General features: G+C 41.9%; 1 protein-coding gene across 1 annotated transcript in view; it reads right to left on the reverse strand.

The window, feature by feature from the left end:
* Window positions 1–16,216, reverse strand: part of trpc7b (transient receptor potential cation channel, subfamily C, member 7b) — a 38,975-nt gene extending 22,759 nt beyond the window's left edge. The window contains exons 1-2 of the mRNA XM_085425332.1: window positions 15,599–16,216; window positions 9,144–9,906 (exon numbers count right to left, since the gene is read on the reverse strand). Coding sequence (XP_085281458.1) covers window positions 9,144–9,906; window positions 15,599–16,086 — 1,251 coding nt within the window. The 5' untranslated portion in view covers window positions 16,087–16,216. The remainder of the gene's footprint in view (window positions 1–9,143; window positions 9,907–15,598) is intronic.
* Window positions 16,217–20,529: the final 4,313 nt, after the last annotated feature.

Genomic DNA, 20,529 nt, shown 5'->3' on the forward strand with positions numbered 1-20,529 from the left:
TAACTGTGTAATTACACTAAATGAATACTCTGAAGTAGCTAGTTTTATTTTTCTTAACTTTCAGTTGCAGTTTATTACAAACTGAAACAATTTATTAAAAGCTTCGTTAAAATGAGCACAATTGATTCGTTCAATAAAAGTTCAAGTTTCAATCTCTTACCCCGTGGCTCTCACTGTGCTCTCTTAGCTTTCTTTCTATCAACCACTTTTGCTTGATTCTGTTTAGCAACAGTTGGTTGAACAGGAAGCAGTCAGTAGGCTGGAGCTTCTGGCAGATTTAGAGTCCCTGAGGAATGATTATCATTATGCATTCACCGCCATGTTTGTGCTCTGCTCAAGCAAACTATTACACCGTGTTGAGGCAAAAGCTTTTACATTGTTCTTTTCAGTAAAATAATTAGCATTAAACACAGTAGGAAATTATCATCTCCCCTTTCTCAACTTTCTTTCAGTGCAACTTTTTAAGCAGGTAGCATAAAGTACTTATGTGCATGTCTGTGCCTTATATTAATATACATACTTATCAAGAACATCATTTATATTCCTCCACAGTTTGGTCTTTTTAGCACAACCTGGACAGTGTCAGTCTTGAATACAAAACTGTGACCTTCCTTCCGTAGAATCCGTGTGTTCACATTCTTAAACCCCATTCAGCTACAAAATATCAATACATTTTCAAATTTGGTCCATGTTGCTTACATTTATTATTTAAAAAAATAAAAGAAGCCAACCCTTTGGCAACAAGCAATAAAAACATTTTTTTTCCTCTTTCAGGCTGCTAGATGAAAGAAATCAATTATTATCTCAAACCTATTCAAAGATAGGACTTCAGGCTATAAGAAGTAAAAAAAAATATTTTCTTAAACAGTGGTATTTTCATTGCTAAACAGACATCAAAAATGCACACACAAAGATAGTACGCATGCATGAAAATCCAATCATGTTGTGTGGGTTTTTACCTTGACAACTGAGACTGAGGACAGTGTTGTGAGATTGAAATTGGAGACAGAGCGGTGTGAAACCGAGTGAGAATGGTTACAGATGAGTGAACTGAGGGGTACGCGAAAAGAGAGAGAGAGAGAGAGAGAGAGAGCGAGAGAGAGAGAGTGTCAAATGTGACACAATCAGAGAGAGAGAGAGAGAGGGGACAGGGGAGGTAATGTAATGTAAGATGGAGGCACTCTCCTTTTTGTTGTCTTTTGTCTCAGCTTTGCTCAATATTTCATTATTTAAAAAAAACATGCAAAATTATATTTCAAATAAAAGTTAATTGACACTTTCCACTCTCTGATTGTATCCTCTCTTACTGCTCACTTACTTTCTAAAAGGTATTTGGAGCTTTTCTATGTGTGTCTACAGAGGCTCAGATGACAAACTGATGGGTTTCTTGTGGAGTAAGGTTCAGTTCTGATGGATCCTTAGCAGTCCCCACATAACAATTCAATATGCGGCGAATTTAACACTATTGCTCCTGCAAGGAGACATGTTGTGCATCTTCTCCAGTGGATGAGAAGTTTTAACCTAACTCACACTGAACATCCAGTTTGATTTAAACAAATGAACTTGTGTCTTACATTACATTCAAAATGTATGTGTACAGTCAGGGAGCTAGCTAGTAGATAACATCAATATGTCAACAAAGCAAAAAGCTTTTATTTGAATCTGTCAAACAGTTCAATTTCAGCTTGTCACTTATGTAGTGGGCGAAATGAATGATAATGACAATATACAAATATACAGCACTGACAGTTGATGTAAAGCCAGGCAATTGTTATTCTTTAGGAGAAGTGATACCTGAACCTAACACCTAATGCAGGGAGAGGGGGGGGGGGGGGGGGGGGGGGGGGCACTCGACTTCAGTTTTATCTTTAAGTCAGTTTGTGATGGTGTCCGAATGCATTTTATTCTCTTATGTGAGCGGGGGGGGGGGGACGACAGCCACTGAAAATGCTGTTAATAATAGCTTCTGAATATTGTTTAAGTAAAACAAGTGCAAAGAAAACAGACACACAGAGAAAACCAACAATAAGGAAAATGGGGTCTGATGATTTGAATAATGTGAATTTAGAGGCTTCTTGAATAAATAGGCTGCTGATTGGCAGCTTATTTCTCAGTCTTGGACAAACACGTACCTTCAGTTATGCTTCTCTGAAAATACACATGAATAAATCCACAGACGCTTAGAAATATGTTAGAGATTCCCATATGTCATAGAGGCTCACAAAAGCACTAACATGGTCATTGCCTTAATCTCAAAAACACATTATGTATACTTGTACAGCACTTCAAGCAGGTTGATTAGATTATTCAGCTCCTTTCAGGATACTAGCTTTAGAAGTGAGATGAAAGAAATATAAACTTATGGCATAAATTCTAAATTAATTCACCAAGGAAATGGTGAGGACTGGGCATATTAACTGAGATTTGTATGAATAGATAAATATACCTCTGAAGTCATAAAATTGCACCTAATAGCATACAAAAGTTCATATGTAACATTTTGTGTTAGCAACAAAATGCTCTAACTTTTCCCGCCCACATTTGAACGTTCCTGTCACGGTTCTGGGTCCGTTGGACCCAGTATTTTGAGTTTATTGTGTTTTGATTTAAGTTTGCATCAGGGATTGTGTTCTTGTTCTCTTGTCGTGTTATGGTAATGTTTATGTCTATTATTAGAGTTCCATGTTCTGTTTATCTGGGTCTAAGATGTGGGTTTAGTTTCATATGTCATTTCAAGTCTGTCTCTGTCTAGTCTGTGTCTTAGTAAAGTGTGTTTTGTTTCCTGTTTTATTGTGAAGGTCTGCGTCTCATGTGAGTGTGTTCAGTTTTACCTTTGTCTCGTCTTGTTGATTATTCCCAGCTGTGTCCACCACCTGTGTGTAATTCCCCGTGGTTCTCTGTGTATTTAAGTCATGTCTTCAGTCATTGTTGTTGCTGGTCCGTCTGTGTATTCCACCCTGTGTCATCTGTGTATCTACCATGTCACATCCGTGTGCTCTCCCTGCTGTCCATCGTCATTCTCCTCTGCTCGTTCTCATTCAGGTTTGTGCTTTGTAGTTTAGTTGTTTCCCAGTATAGTTTAGTTCCAGCTCCATTTTCCGTTTGTATTTACTTTCATGTTCAATAAACCACCTTTACACCTTCACGACTGCCTGCACTTGGATCCTCCTTCATTTCCTCCACACAGCTCACCTCACTCGCCGTGACAGTACGGACCAGCCAGATATGGATCCAGCGGCAGTCACCCCACCCAGGGAGCTTCAGGAGGCCGTTATCCGCTCCGCCTCTAAGTTGGTTTACCGGCTGCTTGAGCATGAGGGAGGGGCGCCTCTTCACTCCGTTGAAGCCGATCTACGACACCTCCTTACCTGTTATCCCTGGCTACTGGACTCTTTGCATCCGCTCGTGCAGGATTACGTTCTCCACGAACTTCACCTCCATCCTCCAGCCGCTACCGCTTCCCAACCCAGCCGGGCGGTGAAGGTTTTTCCCGGCCCGCCGGAGGTTTTTCCCGGCCCGCCGGAGGTTTTTCCCGGCCCGCCGGATGTTTTGCCCGGCCCGCCGGATGTTTTGCCCGGGAGGAAGCAACGATCGCGCCGCCGGCGCGTCACCCCACAGCCGGAGATTAGGACTCCTGAGTTGCCGGCTGTGGTGAGTGGAAAAGACACACTGTCTGTTTCGCCAGATCTTGTGACTGTTTATACCGGGGCTGGGTTTGTTGAGTTAGCTTCCCAGCCAGAAGCTCAGTTAGCTGCCCAGCCGTCACCTCCATCACATTCAGCCTCACTACCCATAGCCCAGTTACAGTCTCAGCCAGACTTAGTAGACACTATGTTACAATCCATAGCCCAGTCAATAGCTCGGTTGGTAGAAGACTCATCAGCCTTATTATCAGCTCAGCCACCTATTCAGCCATCATTTTCACCAACTCCTCCTGCACAACAAGTTAAGTCCATTCAACCCGAAAAGAACTGTTTTTCATCTGTTCATTACAAGCAGGGAACACACTCCACCACAAAATCTGCTGGTTCTCTTACGCTGGCCATGTCAGAGACAGTTGCTCCCTCTAGGGCCTCCCCAGAGGCTGGGTGTCAGTCACCAGCCAACTCTGGACCCCTAGAGGTCAAGACGCCAGTGCCAGCAGCCTCACCGGAGAACTCACCTGACCAGTCTCAGCTCTCAGCACCCCCTGGGAGTTCAAGTGAGTTCACCCGTCCGCCTCAGTCCTCTGCTGAGCGTATTGGGGAACACTTTCAGCCCTCTGAGGACTGCATCCCACTGTTGCTGCCTGAGTTTAGCCACTGTGCTGCTCAGTCCCAGCCAGTGTCCACACTGGCAGAGGTCTCCGTACCTGCTGCTTCAGTGTCTGTTTCCACTGGAGGGCCAGAGGAGCCCGTCCAGGCTCAGGCCATGTTAGCTGGGGGTTCAGGTGAACCCAGCCAGCGTCCTGCCTCGTCGGCTGGAGGGCCCGAGGAGCCCGTCCAGCCTCATGCCACGTCTGCTGGAGGGCCCGAGGAGCCCGTCCAGCCTCATGCCACGTCTGCTGGAGGGCCCGAGGAGCCCGTCCAGCCTCATGCCACGTCAGCTGGAGGGCCCGAGGAGCCCGTCCAGCCTCATGCCACGTCAGCTGGGGGTTCAGGAGAACCGCACCAGCCTCATGCCACGTCAGCTGGAGGGTCCGAGGGGCCCGTCCAGCCTCCCGTCTCCGCTGGAGGGTCCGAGGGGCCCATTCAGCTGCCTGCTGCTCGTCTGGTCGTCTGGTCCAGCCTCCGCTTCAGCTTCAGCTTCAGCCTCGTCTGGTCCAGCTTCAGCATCCTCATCAGCCTCGCCTGGTCCTGCCTCGCCTGGTCCTGCCTCGCCTGGTCCTGCCTCGCCTGGTCCTGTGGTTGCCACGCCGCCGTCAGAGCCAGCTCGACCTGTTCCGCCTAGCCTCTGCCGGCCATTTTCCAGGCCTATAAGGTGGCATCATGGCCTTCGGGGACGGCCTCCGGAAAAGGTTTGTCGCCGCCGCTGGCATCTTGGCCGCCCTCCGGACTTCTGTTGCCACCCCCGCCTTCTGCGTGGACGACCTCCTACGCGCCGCCACTGCCTTCCGCATTGCCGGCCTCCAGAACTGCATTCGCGCCGCCGTTGCCGTCTGCACGGTTGGCCCCCGGACCTGCTTCCTCGCCGCCGTTGCTGCACGCACGGTCGGCCTCCAGAACTGTTTGCCCGTCGCCGCCGTTGCCGTGTGCACGGTCGGCCTCCAGAACTGTTTGCCCGTCGCCGCCGTTGCCGTGTGCACAGTTGGCCTCCAGAACTGTTTGCCCGTCGCCGCCGTTACCGTGTGCACAGTTGGCCTCCTGACTGTGTTATGGACTAGTGAACAGTTGTGTTTTGGTTCTGGACTCTGTGCTCCTTGTTTTTTGTTTCGGACCCTCCTTCCTGGACCCCCTCCGCCCGCCCTGGCTTGGTGCTTCCTGCTTTTTTATTTTGTTTAGGGCTGTCGGGAGCCAGCCCTTTGAGGGGGGGGTACTGTCACGGTTCTGGGTCCGTTGGACCCAGTATTTTGAGTTTATTGTGTTTTGATTTAAGTTTGCATCAGGGATTGTGTTCTTGTTCTCTTGTCGTGTTATGGTAATGTTTATGTCTATTATTAGAGTTCCATGTTCTGTTTATCTGGGTCTAAGATGTGGGTTTAGTTTCATATGTCATTTCAAGTCTGTCTCTGTCTAGTCTGTGTCTTAGTAAAGTGTGTTTTGTTTCCTGTTTTATTGTGAAGGTCTGCGTCTCATGTGAGTGTGTTCAGTTTTACCTTTGTCTCGTCTTGTTGATTATTCCCAGCTGTGTCCACCACCTGTGTGTAATTCCCCTGTGGTTCTCTGTGTATTTAAGTCATGTCTTCAGTCATTGTTGTTGCTGGTCCGTCTGTGTATTCCACCCTGCGTCATCTGTGTATCTACCATGTCACATCCGTGTGCTCTCCCTGCTGTCCATCGTCATTCTCCTCTGCTCGTTCTCATTCAGGTTTGTGCTTTGTAGTTTAGTTGTTTCCCAGTATAGTTTAGTTCCAGCTCCATTTTCCGTTTGTATTTACTTTCATGTTCAATAAACCACCTTTACACCTTCACGACTGCCTGCACTTGGATCCTCCTTCATTTCCTCCACACGGCTCACCTCACTCGCCGTGACAGTTCCATAAAAACACACAGCTTACTTACTTACTTGATATTTTAAATTAATGAGAAGATGATGCGATAAGGGACAAGAAAACAAAGAGAAAAAAGACAGAGGGGTGATAATGAGATGGTAATGAGACAGATGAGCTCCAACACAACTGTGGTCCCTCAGGTGAGCCCTTCTCATTAACTTGTCTGGAGACAGAACAGACTGACAAGCAGAAAGGCTGAATATCAGACACAAATGGGGGGTAGAAAGCGGAAGGACCAGAGAAACAATGACAGTTATTAACAAGAGTGTTGAGGGTAAGAGAATGAAGCACTACATGGGTGCACAAAGGCATGCCATTTTCTGGTTCACCAGATGCTTCAGTACCATCTAATGGTAATCACACCAGTGCACATTTTACATGCAGTTATTCATAGTACTGCTAGGATTTCTTTAAGATGTACCCATAGGCCATTACTAATAGCTTGCACAAGCCACTCGTGCAGTCAGTCTCTGAAGAAAGACAGTCGACTGACACTTGCATACCCTCTAGCTCCTTTGCACAGGTCTGAGCAAGCTTAGACAAGACAGATCCAATATCGCAGCGAAAACTGTTCTCACAGCTTTTCTTTGAAGACAGTTTTTCACTTATAAGTGAATCTCACTTGACAAAACAAGGAAATCGTTAGAAATTTAAAAAAAAAAGATCAAGTATAAATGTATACATATAATGTACGAGTCTAATGGATGAGTGTCTCTGGTTTTTCAGTGAATGCCTTACCCATTATATCCAACGCTAACTGATTTGGGACTCGTACACGAGCTGGCACAGTAGGGGGAAATAAGCTCTCTCTACCTCAAGCTGCTACCCAAAGCATGCCCACCTGACCACACAGTGTAAAGTGAGCACAAACCAATGATCCTGCCTTGACAGAGATGCCAGCAAACAAACTCAGGTTTGATTTTTTTGTTTAAAAAAGAATGAAAAAAAATTCAAATCATTTTCGTACAAGCTACAGAAAACAAGGGAATATCAGTTAGGCACACTGTCTGAAGTTCTCCTTTCTTACATTTAACCCAGAAGATAATAGTCCTCTTTAGATATGTTATCACTTGTGGAAATACTCTTTTTGATTTAGATGAGAGAGCTGCCAGTGCAGTGTACACAGGAGGAGCATGAGCTGCTCTATTCTGAATTTGGACTTTGATCTCGGGATTTAAAGGGTGTTTATTGTCCAGTCCAACTGCGTCAGACATTGATGTTTCCACATGTATCTCCATCATGTAATGTTTAGAAAGGTTCAGGGTTGGAGTGCATTAATGATATGGGCTTTACATTTTTAAGAAACAATATTAAATATTACACAAAATAATCCATTTAGAGGCCACTCACCTCTAACCCTGATCCTAACGTCCAATCTTTAAACCTCAAATATCCCTTCGGAGATATGATATTTACTTCCAAGCTTTTGAAATTAAAATTATTCCTCACCAAGACAGTGACACAAATACTAACGTACATTCACATCAGTATTTTTACATCAGTTTCATTATCATGGAAGCAAGGTGTGTTTTGGTGACTGCAGCATAGAAAGGAATTTTTCTCTCACAATGCAAAATGCTCCATTTTAAACTCTTCCCCCCCCCCCCCCCCAACAACTTGAGGGCACATTGAATTACTAACAGGTAGTTCAAAAGGGTAATAAAAATCTACAGTGCCCTAGGAAATACATTCAAGATGTGATCACTGGTAGGAATGCGGGGAAGAGTCAGATGCATATATTTTCTTAAAGCAGCATATTCCTGATCTATATAGCTTTAAAAAAATAGACCAATAAAAATACCTTAGTCAATCACAATACCAGGCTCAAGAAAAGATAGATCCCTGAAAATAATGTTCAATGTGCTGTTTTTACTTAAGCATCTGCACTGATGCAGCTGCATTCAACAAGAAGCTTCCCCTTGGAGCAAAACTAAAAAAAACAATTCAGGACAGGGTTTATAAATTTTATTATAAAGAGCTTACAAACTTTCAGTGGAACAAAAATATAGGTATATTTTCTAAACTATTTAAAACTGTCAACTTATCTCACACTTGATTTAGAGTTGATAAATGCTACTGAATCGACTTGTGGAGGGCATATTCAAGGTGATTAAAGAGCTAATGGATGCTTAAACAAACCTGAGCTGTGAAATAACTGCTGTGTTCTGTGATAAAACGGATACATGAATAGGTTAATGTTGACATTTCTAGCTCATCTTTAAACACTGGCAGTTAATGAGTTGAAAATATCTCAAATACTTATCTAATACTTAAAGTATGCTAAAGCTTGCAAAACCCAGTTTCATGACTAGATGGTGGCCACTCTCCCTTGGCCCCACAAAGCAGTTAAGGTTTACACCACTTTAGTTTTAGAGTTTTGGTGCAGTGCGTCTGACTCTTGCTTTTGTAGTTGCACTTTAGGAGAAACACTGGATTACATTCTTTCCCTTTAATTCCTTATATGGCTTGACAGCTGCAGATGGCAGGACAATCCCTTGATACCAAGAGAAAGACAGAGTGAGAGAGGAATATTACTGGGGCTAGTGCCAACTGCTCAAACTGATATGGCATGGAATCACCATGGTGCTCCACTGCACTAATGTCAGTTTTTGGATTCTGGAGGGGAGCAGTCGCTCATTTCAAAAGAGCCCTTTGAGATCCCTTGTGATTCTGTGTCACTTTTCTTCTCTGGCCTGAGGATCACTGAACAAATCCTGGCTCACACATCTGTTCATCCTCCTCAGCCCTTTCCTGCCACCCACTTACATGCTTTTTAGCATTTTTCAAATTTAAGCAGCGGGTAGAATAAGGTTCATAGCTGGCGGTTGAACTTATAGACACTAGTGTACATTTGTAGTATGACATCTGTATCTCTACAAAACAAATCTTTATTTTTAAACTAGTAAAGTATGAAGAAAGAGAAGAATGAAGAAAAGCCAATAGGACACCTCACCTTAAATTCTGTCTCAATGTTGGCCAGTCTTGCCAGTTCATTGCTGAGCTCGAGGGCGGTGAGCACAGGGTCTTCACTGCTGAGCGACAGGTAAGCTGCACTGGCCAGGGCCTTATATGCATTCATCCTGGAGCGTGAGTGGCTGAAGGAGTCTTTCTTCTGTTTCTCCACACATTCTGAACATTTACAGAAATAGTCATGGGGCCTTTCAATGCGAGCCCCCTTCGTCAGCAGGATGTGGACAATTTCGTATTCCTGGCAGTGAGCAGCCAGGACGATGGGTGTGATGTCATGCGAGAAGCGCGTTCCGTCTTCGTCGTAGGCGTAAAAGTCATCATCACGCATCTCTTGCTCCAAAGTGCTCAAAGCCAGCCGCAGACCTCCACCAAAAGCAGGATGGGCGAGAATGGCTTCAACGATTCTAACATAACCTTTTGAGATGGCCAAAAGGAGGCCATCACCAATCCTAGCCAAACCATCTTTCTTTAGCAGCAGCTCAGTAACTTCTAGGTGCTCGTTACCCACTGCGAGCTGCAAAGCATTCTGGCCCATGTAGTCCACACAATTAAAGTTAAGGGTTTTGGACTCTTCCAGCATCTTGCGGACCACAGGAATGTTTCCGTATTCAGCAGCATCCAGAAAACGCTCCTCCTCTGCAGTGAGGGCCGAGCCACGCTCATTGAACATATAGGCTGGGCCCCGCACTGCCTGGCGACGCCCCTTCTCCCTCAACGTTGTGTGGCGGCGATGCATGGCTTCCACCCTGGAGACAGTAAAGACAGTTAAACACACTACATCATTAAAAACCACAATGATTATTGAGATGGCAATGGAGGTAGAACACAACAAAGGAATTCAAGACTCAGAGAAAGAAGCAACAAAGTGATGAAGAGTAAGTGACTGAAAATTAGAGAGGAAGAAAGCAAATGTTGAAGGCAAGCAGAAAGACTGCTAAAATCTGTTTGCCTATGATGTATCATACCAAGTCCTCCATGGACAGTTGTCAAATCTCTTTGTTGGGCAGGTCAACAGCTGTGATTGCCAAAGCAGAGATGAAGCTGTCAGCTTAACTAGCTTTAGAATGACAAACTTATACTGTGTCATCCAAAGTGACCATTTGAACACTGGTGAATAAGAGTTAGTCACTTGGAAATTTGCATGGATATGGATTTAAAAATGCACATCCTGCTCTTTACAGTGTCTGTTTCTACCTTTGTCCAACCATCCGAAGTAACACAGTGCCAGTAGATTGAAGAGAACTGCTTTTAATCATGTCCATTAGTGCAAAACAGTTTTCATCAGGACTATTGTGCTCCAACTAGGGCTGGGCCATATTATACCGTTCACGGTAATACCGGTATAATGTTAGGCAACGATAGGAAAATGAAATATCGCGATAGAATGGGAGTAAAACGCGCATGCGCAGTGCCTTTGTTTTCATACGCACATGGCCGATTGTTGAGTGAAACAGATGAACCAGAATTGGTTTGTAAAAATGGTGCAACTTCCGTGATGTGGAACTGGTTTGGTGTTTGTCCGTCAGATACACAACAAAGCACATTTTTTTGCAGAACATGCAAGCGGCCGTTGTTATTGTCATATTTGTCGGACTAAGATGCTCTTAAATCTGGGAGTAATCTGGGTCCTAAACTCCGTATTCTTCAGGTCAAACAACACTGCAGCATCACTTAGAGTTAAAAACTGTATAAATTCTTTCATCTTTAATAAAACGATCAGCATTGCTGCTTTACCAGGTGTAACTATAAAGTTTAACTTCCAGGCATCCAAGAAAACAAAAGTTATTACATTTAACGGAGTTAGAAGTTAGCAGGAAGCTAGCGGAAGTTAGCTCGCTAGTTTCGCTAGTTACCTAAGCATGATATTGCATGTTCTGACTGAGAGATTTCTGAAAAAAATCAAACGTACAGCTCTGCTATCACTTCCAACATAAATGAAGACAGGAAACTAAACAGCAGTGACGTTTGTAGGGTTACTGAAGTTGGGCTAGCTGGTATATAATGATGTGCTACGTGATCGCTAGCGACACAGCTATGTTAGCATAACATAAACAGTGAAGCTGGAGGACGAACACTAACACTTTTCCACTTATAAAAGTTAACGTTAAAGTTCCTGATAGTTAGAGACAAATGCAATCGCATGGCAGGATGCTGTAAACGGACCAAACTTCAGTCAGGAGAACAACTGAGATAATCCATCCACAATACGAGGTTAGTCATTAATATACTGCAACAACATGGGAATAGAGCAGCTGCCAGAGAATTCACCATTAATGAATCAATGGTACAGAAGTGGAGGAAGCAAGAAGAATGAGTTTAATAAAGTTTGATTTATCTGACTGCTTTGTTTCGCTTAATGTGCCTTATAATCCTGTGCACCTTATGGTCCGAAAAATACGTACTGCACACTGCAGTTTAATGTTGCAAAGCACCTCTTTTTAACTTCAGTGGATATTATACATGGTTATGCTCAGGTTGTGTCAGCCCATTTCTACTGGAAATGCCTTTTGGTTAAACTTTCAGCAAGGAATTTGCATTTGCACTGTTACATTTTTATAAAGCTTTAATGTACATAAAAACCAGCTTCTTGTTTAAGTGAAAATAAATGGAAGATTGTTTTTTTGCGCTAGTAATGTTGTGGAGTTGTATTTTGTCTCGCATCAATTATATCGTCGGTTATATCGTTATCGCAAATTTTCAAATATATATCGTGATAAATATTTTTGGCCATATCGCCCTGCTCTAGCTCCAACTACTTTGTTACAAATTGTCCAAATCAGCACTATTGTACTCCACCCACTGCAATTAAATTCGCCGTAGCATCTGTGTCTGCTGTATGATTGGACAGTCGGTGAAACCCAGATAATGAAAAAACCTTGAAACTCCCCAGAGAGAGAGAGAGATAGCAGAGGTGAGGTACCGTTTTTAAAGCCATAATTGGGTAGTATTATCCATGTACAAGACTGTTAAAGGATTTTCAATATAATGCTGCTATTATGAGTTAAATGGCTGTAAATGATACAGTGACCTTATAAATGACTAGGGGTCCAGATTCATATTAGACCTGCCAGCAAAATGAAAAAAAGTAATAAAAATACCATGTGAGGTTATTTTGAATTTGAGTTATTTGTAATTGTGTGCGTGCATGCGTGCGTGCGTGCGTGCGTGCGTGCGTGCGTGCGTGCGTGTGCATGGACAGAATGCAGGACATTGAATTGAAGGAAATGGTGAAAATGGAAACTTGTTCAAGGTAGAAATATTCCCCAGGGGTGTCAAAGGATGTGGAACTGAGAAGATGAAGAGAGCTCACCAGGACAAATCTTGTGTGTACATGTGAGTGTGTGTATGGGTTTGGGAGGGAGGGAGGGGGAGAGAGAGAGAGTCAAATGTGACACAATCAGTTGTGCATGTCCTTGACTGCCAATCAGTGGGAGTAAGCAACCCCCACCCCCCATACAGAAACATGAACAATTACACATTAGGGCACCAGAATATGAACAAAACCTAAATTAACAATAGAATGTAATGTAAGGTGACACTATACAGTGGCTCTAAAGAAAGTACTATCTATTAACTCCTGCACAAAAGCATCTTTTCCTATTGGTCATTGTGTGTTTTGTTGAGTCAGTCCTTTACGCTCTAAGTTGTGTCTAATGTCTTCTCCACCTTTACACACACACACACATACAGAGGGGGATATTCTTACAGAGATATTTGTAAACATTGGGAGGATTTCTCATAAATGAAGAAAGAGGCTGGCTGCCAGCCCATTTAGATAACCTTATAGTCAGGTAATGAATCGCCATTATCTGTCCCTTTCTAGCTCCCTCTCCATCCATCTTTGGCTGTTTGTGATTCGGCTCTGAAATAAAATTTACCGTCATCATTTTAATGTGGAACGAGAGTCACGCAGACAAGAAGAGCCAGACACAATTGAGATAAACAGGCAGAGAGAAGCCATGTCTACATGTAGGTACAGAACAAGAAGAGAAATTATCAAAGCATGGCATGTGTACATATGTGTTTTGGCTTATATATCTAGGGTCTGAGACTAAATTCCTATGTCATAGAGTGGTAATTCTAAAGAAAGACAAAAAAGACTTATTGCATTTAACAAAAGAAGAAGAAGGGAAGAAAAACTGCTTTTTAAAACAACCAACATCTGACTACAATTGTCCTCTTGGAGAGTACAATATTTATCCAAGAGCTTTGGTTATCAATCTATGACTTACTTTATACTGGAGTACTTTAATGTTGTTTCAAACTATTTTATTAAATCTACCCACCTCAGTTTCATACTAAGTATACACTCTGCATTTTGTAAAGTGGACATGGCTTCAAAATCATGAAGCTTAGATTCAGTGGTGATGGCACCTATTTTATTTTCATTTAATGTGATCAGACTATTCACTATAGTAATGTAAGTACTGTTTTTTTTTAAATCCTGAAACTGCAGCTATTACTGAGTCTGCCCAATTTGCTGGTGGATCCCAGTATGAGCCTCCTGCAGATCACTGAGAGCGGCTGTCCAATCACACAGCTCCCTCTTGTACTAGCAACAAAACTGACAGAAAAAGAGAAAAAAGCAATCTTGCACCATTGCCGCAAGTATCTCTAACACAGCAGTGGTGCTTGTTCAAAAAAATGTCTCAAACTACAGTTCTTTTGAGATCTCAGACACTTAATTGGCTTGAGTCTAGCTCACTGAATTGTAAAAGTTCAACCTCAGTCGTAGTTTGGGTGATGCACAGGTGGACAGACCAGGGTTTTTTTTAAAGAAAAACATCATATGTGGCTAAAAAATGTATATTATACAAGCATTATTGGAAAACTAAGCCAGGAAGCCAAGCTCAATGAATAGCTACAACATAAATTAAAAAAATAAAAATAAAAATAAAATACATGGTTGGACTATATCTCTACAAAACAAATGTAAATGCTACTTTCTGGAGTAAATATGCTAAACCACTCACAGTCAAACGTAAGGCGTTTTTACGCTTTTTACTCACAAAGCAGCAAAAAAATGTGTTGGAAATGTACAATGAAGCCTTAACACAGAATGAAAATACAATAAGATAACTGTCACTATGAGCTTTTCAGCCAGGTAAACTGCATGAACAGTTTTTTACGTGTCCTCTTTTCACACTTGAACTTTCCAGGGTTGAGGCACTAAGTCATTTATAATCTGTGCAGGCAATCAATTAGGTTAGGTCATTTACCGGTGAACTAGCAAGAAGGAAGGAAAGAAAAGATTAATCAGGTTTGAAATCAAATTTTATAGAAATGACTAATGAGTTAGTGTTTTATCAGTGGGCAAACACACACATACACACAAACACACAAACACACATGCACATCTGAGAAAAGTTACACTCTTGGCTCTCTGTCTCTGCTTTTGTCAACCACACACAGAGTTCAAACAGTAAATTGTCATTTTTTTTAAGATCAAAGTCGAGTTACTCAACATAATTTAATGGTAATGAGAAACAGACATGTCCAGCCTCTCTAACCAGCTCTTTCACACAAAACCTGAGCACACATGTGTCCAACATTTCACCTAGTCAGCCATCAGAGAGAGCTTCTTCCATGTTAGGCCTGTTAAGCTGAACACTGGTATCAAAAAGCCAGACCAGGGAAGATCAAAGTCCAAACTCTGAGGCCTGTTATTCTCAATATCTGATAGTCATAGCTAAGCTGGCAGTGTAACATTAATATCCATTAAGTATTGTCATTTATATCCCACTTTTTTCCTCTGGACATTTTCTAAATTGATGCAGTGGGCTGCATACACCAAAACTGTGTTCCTTTGTTTGAAACAATTCAATACATATGTAGTTATACAGGAAACAGCTAAACATAATTCTGTACACTGTATAGCGGAAATCCATCTCTGCAACCTGCTCCAGCTCTGTGTCACATGCCTTAATCTGCCCCTGTTTCCTATTTAACGATCTCTGAACACAAGGAGGTAGTAAGGGCTTCACTTCCTCACATATGCATTTTGCACATACAAGACTTCACAGCTTAATGGAGGTTGAGATGGAAGAGAAAGTGGCAGCTTTAGAAATTCCACTTACTGACTTACAGTGAACTAATATTTCAGATAACAGCACATCTTAGCATGTGATGTTAAAAGCACAGTAAGTTCAGATATGTCACCAATAACATTACTCAAAGCATTTATTTGAAAAGTCTGCTAATGTGCTGTCTATGCAGTGTCGGTCTGTGCCTCACAAGCTAGGTGCACCTGGTTTAGTGTCAATCCTGCCTGCCTCCACGCTTTTCAAAACTGACCTCTACTTGTTGACATTCCAGGTGGATTAAGGTTTGTGGTTATAGTTTAGAAATAAGTCCACGGACTCTTCACAAGGCCAGTGATCACAGGGCACGCGAATTAATTTTCTGGCTTAATTATATAAGGTGAGGGGGAGGACTCACGTTTGCCGGGTTTCGGAGTTGAACTCGGTGTCTATGTGCTCAACAGTGTAGTGGTTCCCATAGTCCGAGAGCTCCGGAGCCCGGTGCAGTCTCTGTCCGCGGTGCTGAAAGCGCTCAGCGTTGGCCGCACCACGTCCCCTCCACTTGGGAAACGGGTCATCGTACTGGTCGTAGACCGCATCTATGTGTATACCCGGCCGCGAGAGAAACGGCGAGCCGGTGTCCCCGGTGCGCTGGGGGAACTTTGGCGGCGTAAAGTGTGTGGAACCCCCGGTTTCCTGGTACTCTGGAGACGGGTGAAGACACTCCGGAGAGGCGAGGTAAGGTGGGTCGGTGTCCCCAAGCAGCGGAGAGGCGGAGGAGAACAGGTCTAGGGGCCGCGGAGAGGAGGGAGATCCTCGGGGAAGTCTGAGAGAGAGAGGCGAGGAGGGAGACTCGGAAAGGTGCCCCCTCTCGCCGCTGTCGCTTTCCTCGCCCTCGTCACACATTGGGAGAGTTCCCGTCCACCATATACTTTAAAATATTTAAGCTATGTGACAGACATTTAACAGTATTTGTCAAAGTTGCCACCGCACAAGTTTCTTCTGAGCAGCGCCGTGGCGACGAGCCAAGCCTCCACCTTTGCCTCTGAGTGCGCGCGCTAATTAGAAGGCAGCGAGTGCGCGCGCAGGGAAAAGCCAACCCTTTACAAAATGGAAGGAAAAGAAGAAGAGGCAACACCATAAAGTAGCTTAACTTACACATAACACCGGCCAAAACAGACGATTACACCTCAGGGTTGCATTTGCTAATTAGCAAGTACAAATAAGCTGTAACTTTGCTTTTTAAATTTGTTTATTAAAATAAAAATTTAAAAAAAATCTCATTTTAGGAGTAGACGGGCGAAAGAGAGGGGGGGGAAAGCTTGTTTAGGATGTGAAGGGGTTAATGAGAATGCCCACCTGTTATTGACCAATTACTGGCACTGGCATAATCTCATCTTGTTATTGCTTTAGAGAACAAACAAGCGAGTCTTAGCTTACAAGTAATATCAGTGGGAGCTTTACTTTCATATAAAAAGCCGTTACTTTCTCAAGGGTTTGGCAGATATAAGGGATATACAGTCTGTTACTGTGTGTCCATTTGTGCGTGCATGTTCGGTCTTTTAATTAGTGGCAGAGACACATTAGTCACGATGGAGACTTCCTGCAAACCCACACAGACACTAACCAGTTCTAACCCAGCACTTTGATCTTAGATCATTCTTGTATTCATGCAACAAACACATCCACACACAACAAGCCCTCTTTTCTGGTGTTGGGTGGACAACAGTTAACCTACAGTCTGTGAATTATCCTGCATAAAAGTGTTATTGAGTTTTGTTAAATTAAAGAATACAAATAACAGTAACTTACCAATGCCAGTTTAAATATATACTTATAAATAATAAAAATATTTGCCTAATGATTGAATTCCTTAAGCGTGAGTTACAAGAAGATAAGCAGACACACGCTGGAGATTTATGTGTTTATCCTTTGATAACCAATAACTTTCGCACATGCTATGGTTTAACTGGCTTCTTTTAGAGGTTGAGATCGATCAACCTAATGACAGTCATATAGGGTAAATTAAAAGTTACATACCCATAACTTCCTTTTCTACAAAATTAAGAAACTAAGTGACTCATAAATATTTTAATGTCAGATTCCACATCTTTTTCACATTAGAGTAAAGGGATTAAAATGAAAAAAGCCAGTGAAGCAGCCATGCGAGAGTAATTACACACATAGAAATTCAGATTTTAATGAAAGTGTAGAACTGCTACAGCACAAGCCTCTCTCTTGGAAATACCAAAACATTTTTTTTTTACCAAGTAGTCTGTATGATCAACACAATGACCTTGAAGAACATTTTATAGATAATGCATTATCAGTGATAAAGCTCCAGTTTAATCTATACTTTTTGATTCAGCAGTTAAATAAAAGCTTAATTAGACAAGGATGACACTGAAATATGTGTGCATATCATTTTAAGATAAATTAAGCTACAAGTGAAAACAACTTTTTCCATTTGTTTTGACATTTACCAAAACACACATTGTAAACGCACATTGTAAAAAGCACTACTGTAATATAAAAATGCTCAAGAAAGAAATGAGCAAGCATAAAAATGTAAGTAACAAGTACAAAAGCTGATTATTCAAATAACCTGCTGCAGCTTTTCACAAACACATAAATATGCAACACTATTTTAACGTATGTAAACAGTAGATTATCTTTTTGGTTTTAAAAAAAGAGGCATGATGTAATGCCTCTGCATGGGTTTGAAATTGCCTGGCCTCAGCCCAATCACTGTGTTTCTATTGTCTGTCAGAGGCAGAACTCTTGCTGTGAAATCACTGATTGGGAGTGTTTCGAAAAGCCACATAACTGTGTAAGAGCGATTTGGTGTTCCATTTGATTCAGAGTGAAACTACGATTTCAAAGTAAAGGACACAACTCGCTAATAGTGAGTTTAACAGTATATTAAATGCTTATGTAAACTCCAGTGTGTAGATTTAAGATTATCTCCTCACATGTTCAAGATAAACAGACAAAGACAAAGATGAAAGGCAGACAGACAGCAATACAGAAGTTTGATCGAATTACATCTTGCAACAGAACAAAGGCCAAGTATGATCATATTAAACACCAATCCAGTTCCTCCCAGCAGCCCAAACACTCTCCTTTCATTTTGCACAGTTGCAAAATTACAACTCCTTCCTTCATAAAATCTGACAGAAAAAATGTTTCCCATTACATTATGCAAGCGACCAAACTGGAAATAAACCTATCCAAACACGCCTTAGCTAAGATGCAATGTTACAACAGCCCAATTTTAACAAGCTCCACTTTTAACAAATACTACTTCTAGCAGCCAAGTCAGTCCAGTTTGTTGGACAAGCTGTCTGGAAGTCTCCATTCTCTTGTGACAGGGGATGACAGATGTGCCAGTTTGATGATGCCAGGCATCTCTTACTGTGTTTGAGTTATAGAATAAATGTTCTCAGTCTGGGCTCCACATCTGACAGCTGTTCACCTCTACAAACCCGTGACATCTGGAGAGAAAGTCCACTGGAAAGAGTTGATAGTTTCCGAAACCTTGAGCTGCTTCTAGCATTGGCTGAAGAAGGTAAATTGCAACCCTGCTGCCCCATCAGGTCAATATTTCCTCCCTCTTCGGATAATTAGAAGGTAGCAGACCACATTAATTTCTGCCACTCAGAATGTTTGAATACATTTTTAAGGATCTCCGTTTTCTGTCTGTACATTTTAAAATCATAAGCTCTCATTTATTGGCATGTTTTACTTTGGGTATACTTACAAATAGCAAAACCATAGATTAAATAAATATAAATTAGAAGAGCACACAAACTAAAATATAGAAAGGTAATCCATACTGTTTAGACATGCACATTCACAAGATTTGATCCTGAGTCAGCAAAAACACATGTCCACATTTAACATATATGTTCATACACAATGGTAGAACATCACATACATATATTCAGGTGAACAATATACATTCACCCATCCATCATCTTTTATGCATTTTAATGCATAGAGGCATTTTTGGCACCCGGAAAAAGGCTTTGGCCAGAGCAAGAGGTCAGTTATCAGTACTGTATTAAAATATTCATAAATAAAAAAAAATCATGACAATCAATAAAATACACCGATTTATGTCAAATTCATAACACAGCCACTGGTTTCACTGACTGCGGATCAACAGTGTCTTTATCTTTGTAGACATCTCTATACTGCATCTTTGAGTAAAGAAATACTTGCATTTACTGAACGAGCTAGCTATTAAGAACGTTTGACAGCAAAAGAGCAGCAATTCTTCTTATTTTTGAAAGTACCGACATCTCTACTAGAGAGCATGATTTACATCCTACAGTTGCAAATGTTTCTAAGCCTGTAAAGGAACTTTAAGGTTAGAGATTTCTCAATTAATTTTCCAAGTTGGCACTGGACATCTCAATATTTATGCAAAAGAATGCTGTTTCCCCAACATTTGCAGTGCTTTTTGATGCCTGAGCATAACCAGCTAAATGCTAATCTGCCAGAAGATGATACAAATTAAATATGTCATCAATTTGCTTTGCAGAGACAGTTTGTCTGAACATTTTGCATTGGAAGGCAGTTTGAAGATATATTCAATATAAACTTGTCATGTTGATTACAAACATAACCTATACATGTTTGCTAATGCAAATTAGCTGCATGTAAATGTATTTGTTATAAGACAGTCAAAATCAAAATCACACAGAAGAGTAAACGATGACAAACATCAATCATTCAGTGGGTTTCAGTGTCTTTTCCCATCCCTGTGTACTGAATAGTCACCTCTTTTTTCACACCCTGTCATCTGCTCATTCCCTCACTGTCAAACACGCTCACTCTCAGCTGTTTGGGTTTTTTTTTGTCTTAGTTAACTTTTTATGTCCACTCTGAGGGTATAAGACTTGGTCACATTTGGTTAGAATCTAGACTTCTCAGATTTGCTGAAGGTGCTTTGGGTTGAGTGGAGTGAAAAGTGATTAAAACATGAAAGACACAATAAATTACTTTAAGATAATGTAAGAAGCACAAAGTTCAAAGTCATTTTTGGAGGTCCTTTATTTTTGGTTTCAACATTCTGTTCTATGTGGTAGGAAATTGGATCTATGGGTTAAAGAGGGAAGAAATTGCCTATAAAAGTCATCAGCCCTAATCAGACCTCACTGTTCGAGCCGTCTATGTGATTGATTGGGGCTAAAAGTGGTACAATCGTGCTGTCTGTCACAGGTAAACAAGGCCAGACTGCCAGAGGCTTCCTGTCTTTGTGAATTCACTGGGCAAAATTGACACTGTTAATGTGTCAGAGGAGGAAGTGCACAAAAGCCAACTGCTTACACCCTCCATTGACCT

Source organism: Rhamphochromis longiceps, linkage group LG2 (genome assembly GCF_057381845.1).
Source record: "Rhamphochromis longiceps isolate RC_006_pf linkage group LG2, R_longiceps_female_GT1.1, whole genome shotgun sequence".
Taxonomy (NCBI): domain Eukaryota; kingdom Metazoa; phylum Chordata; class Actinopteri; order Cichliformes; family Cichlidae; genus Rhamphochromis; species Rhamphochromis longiceps.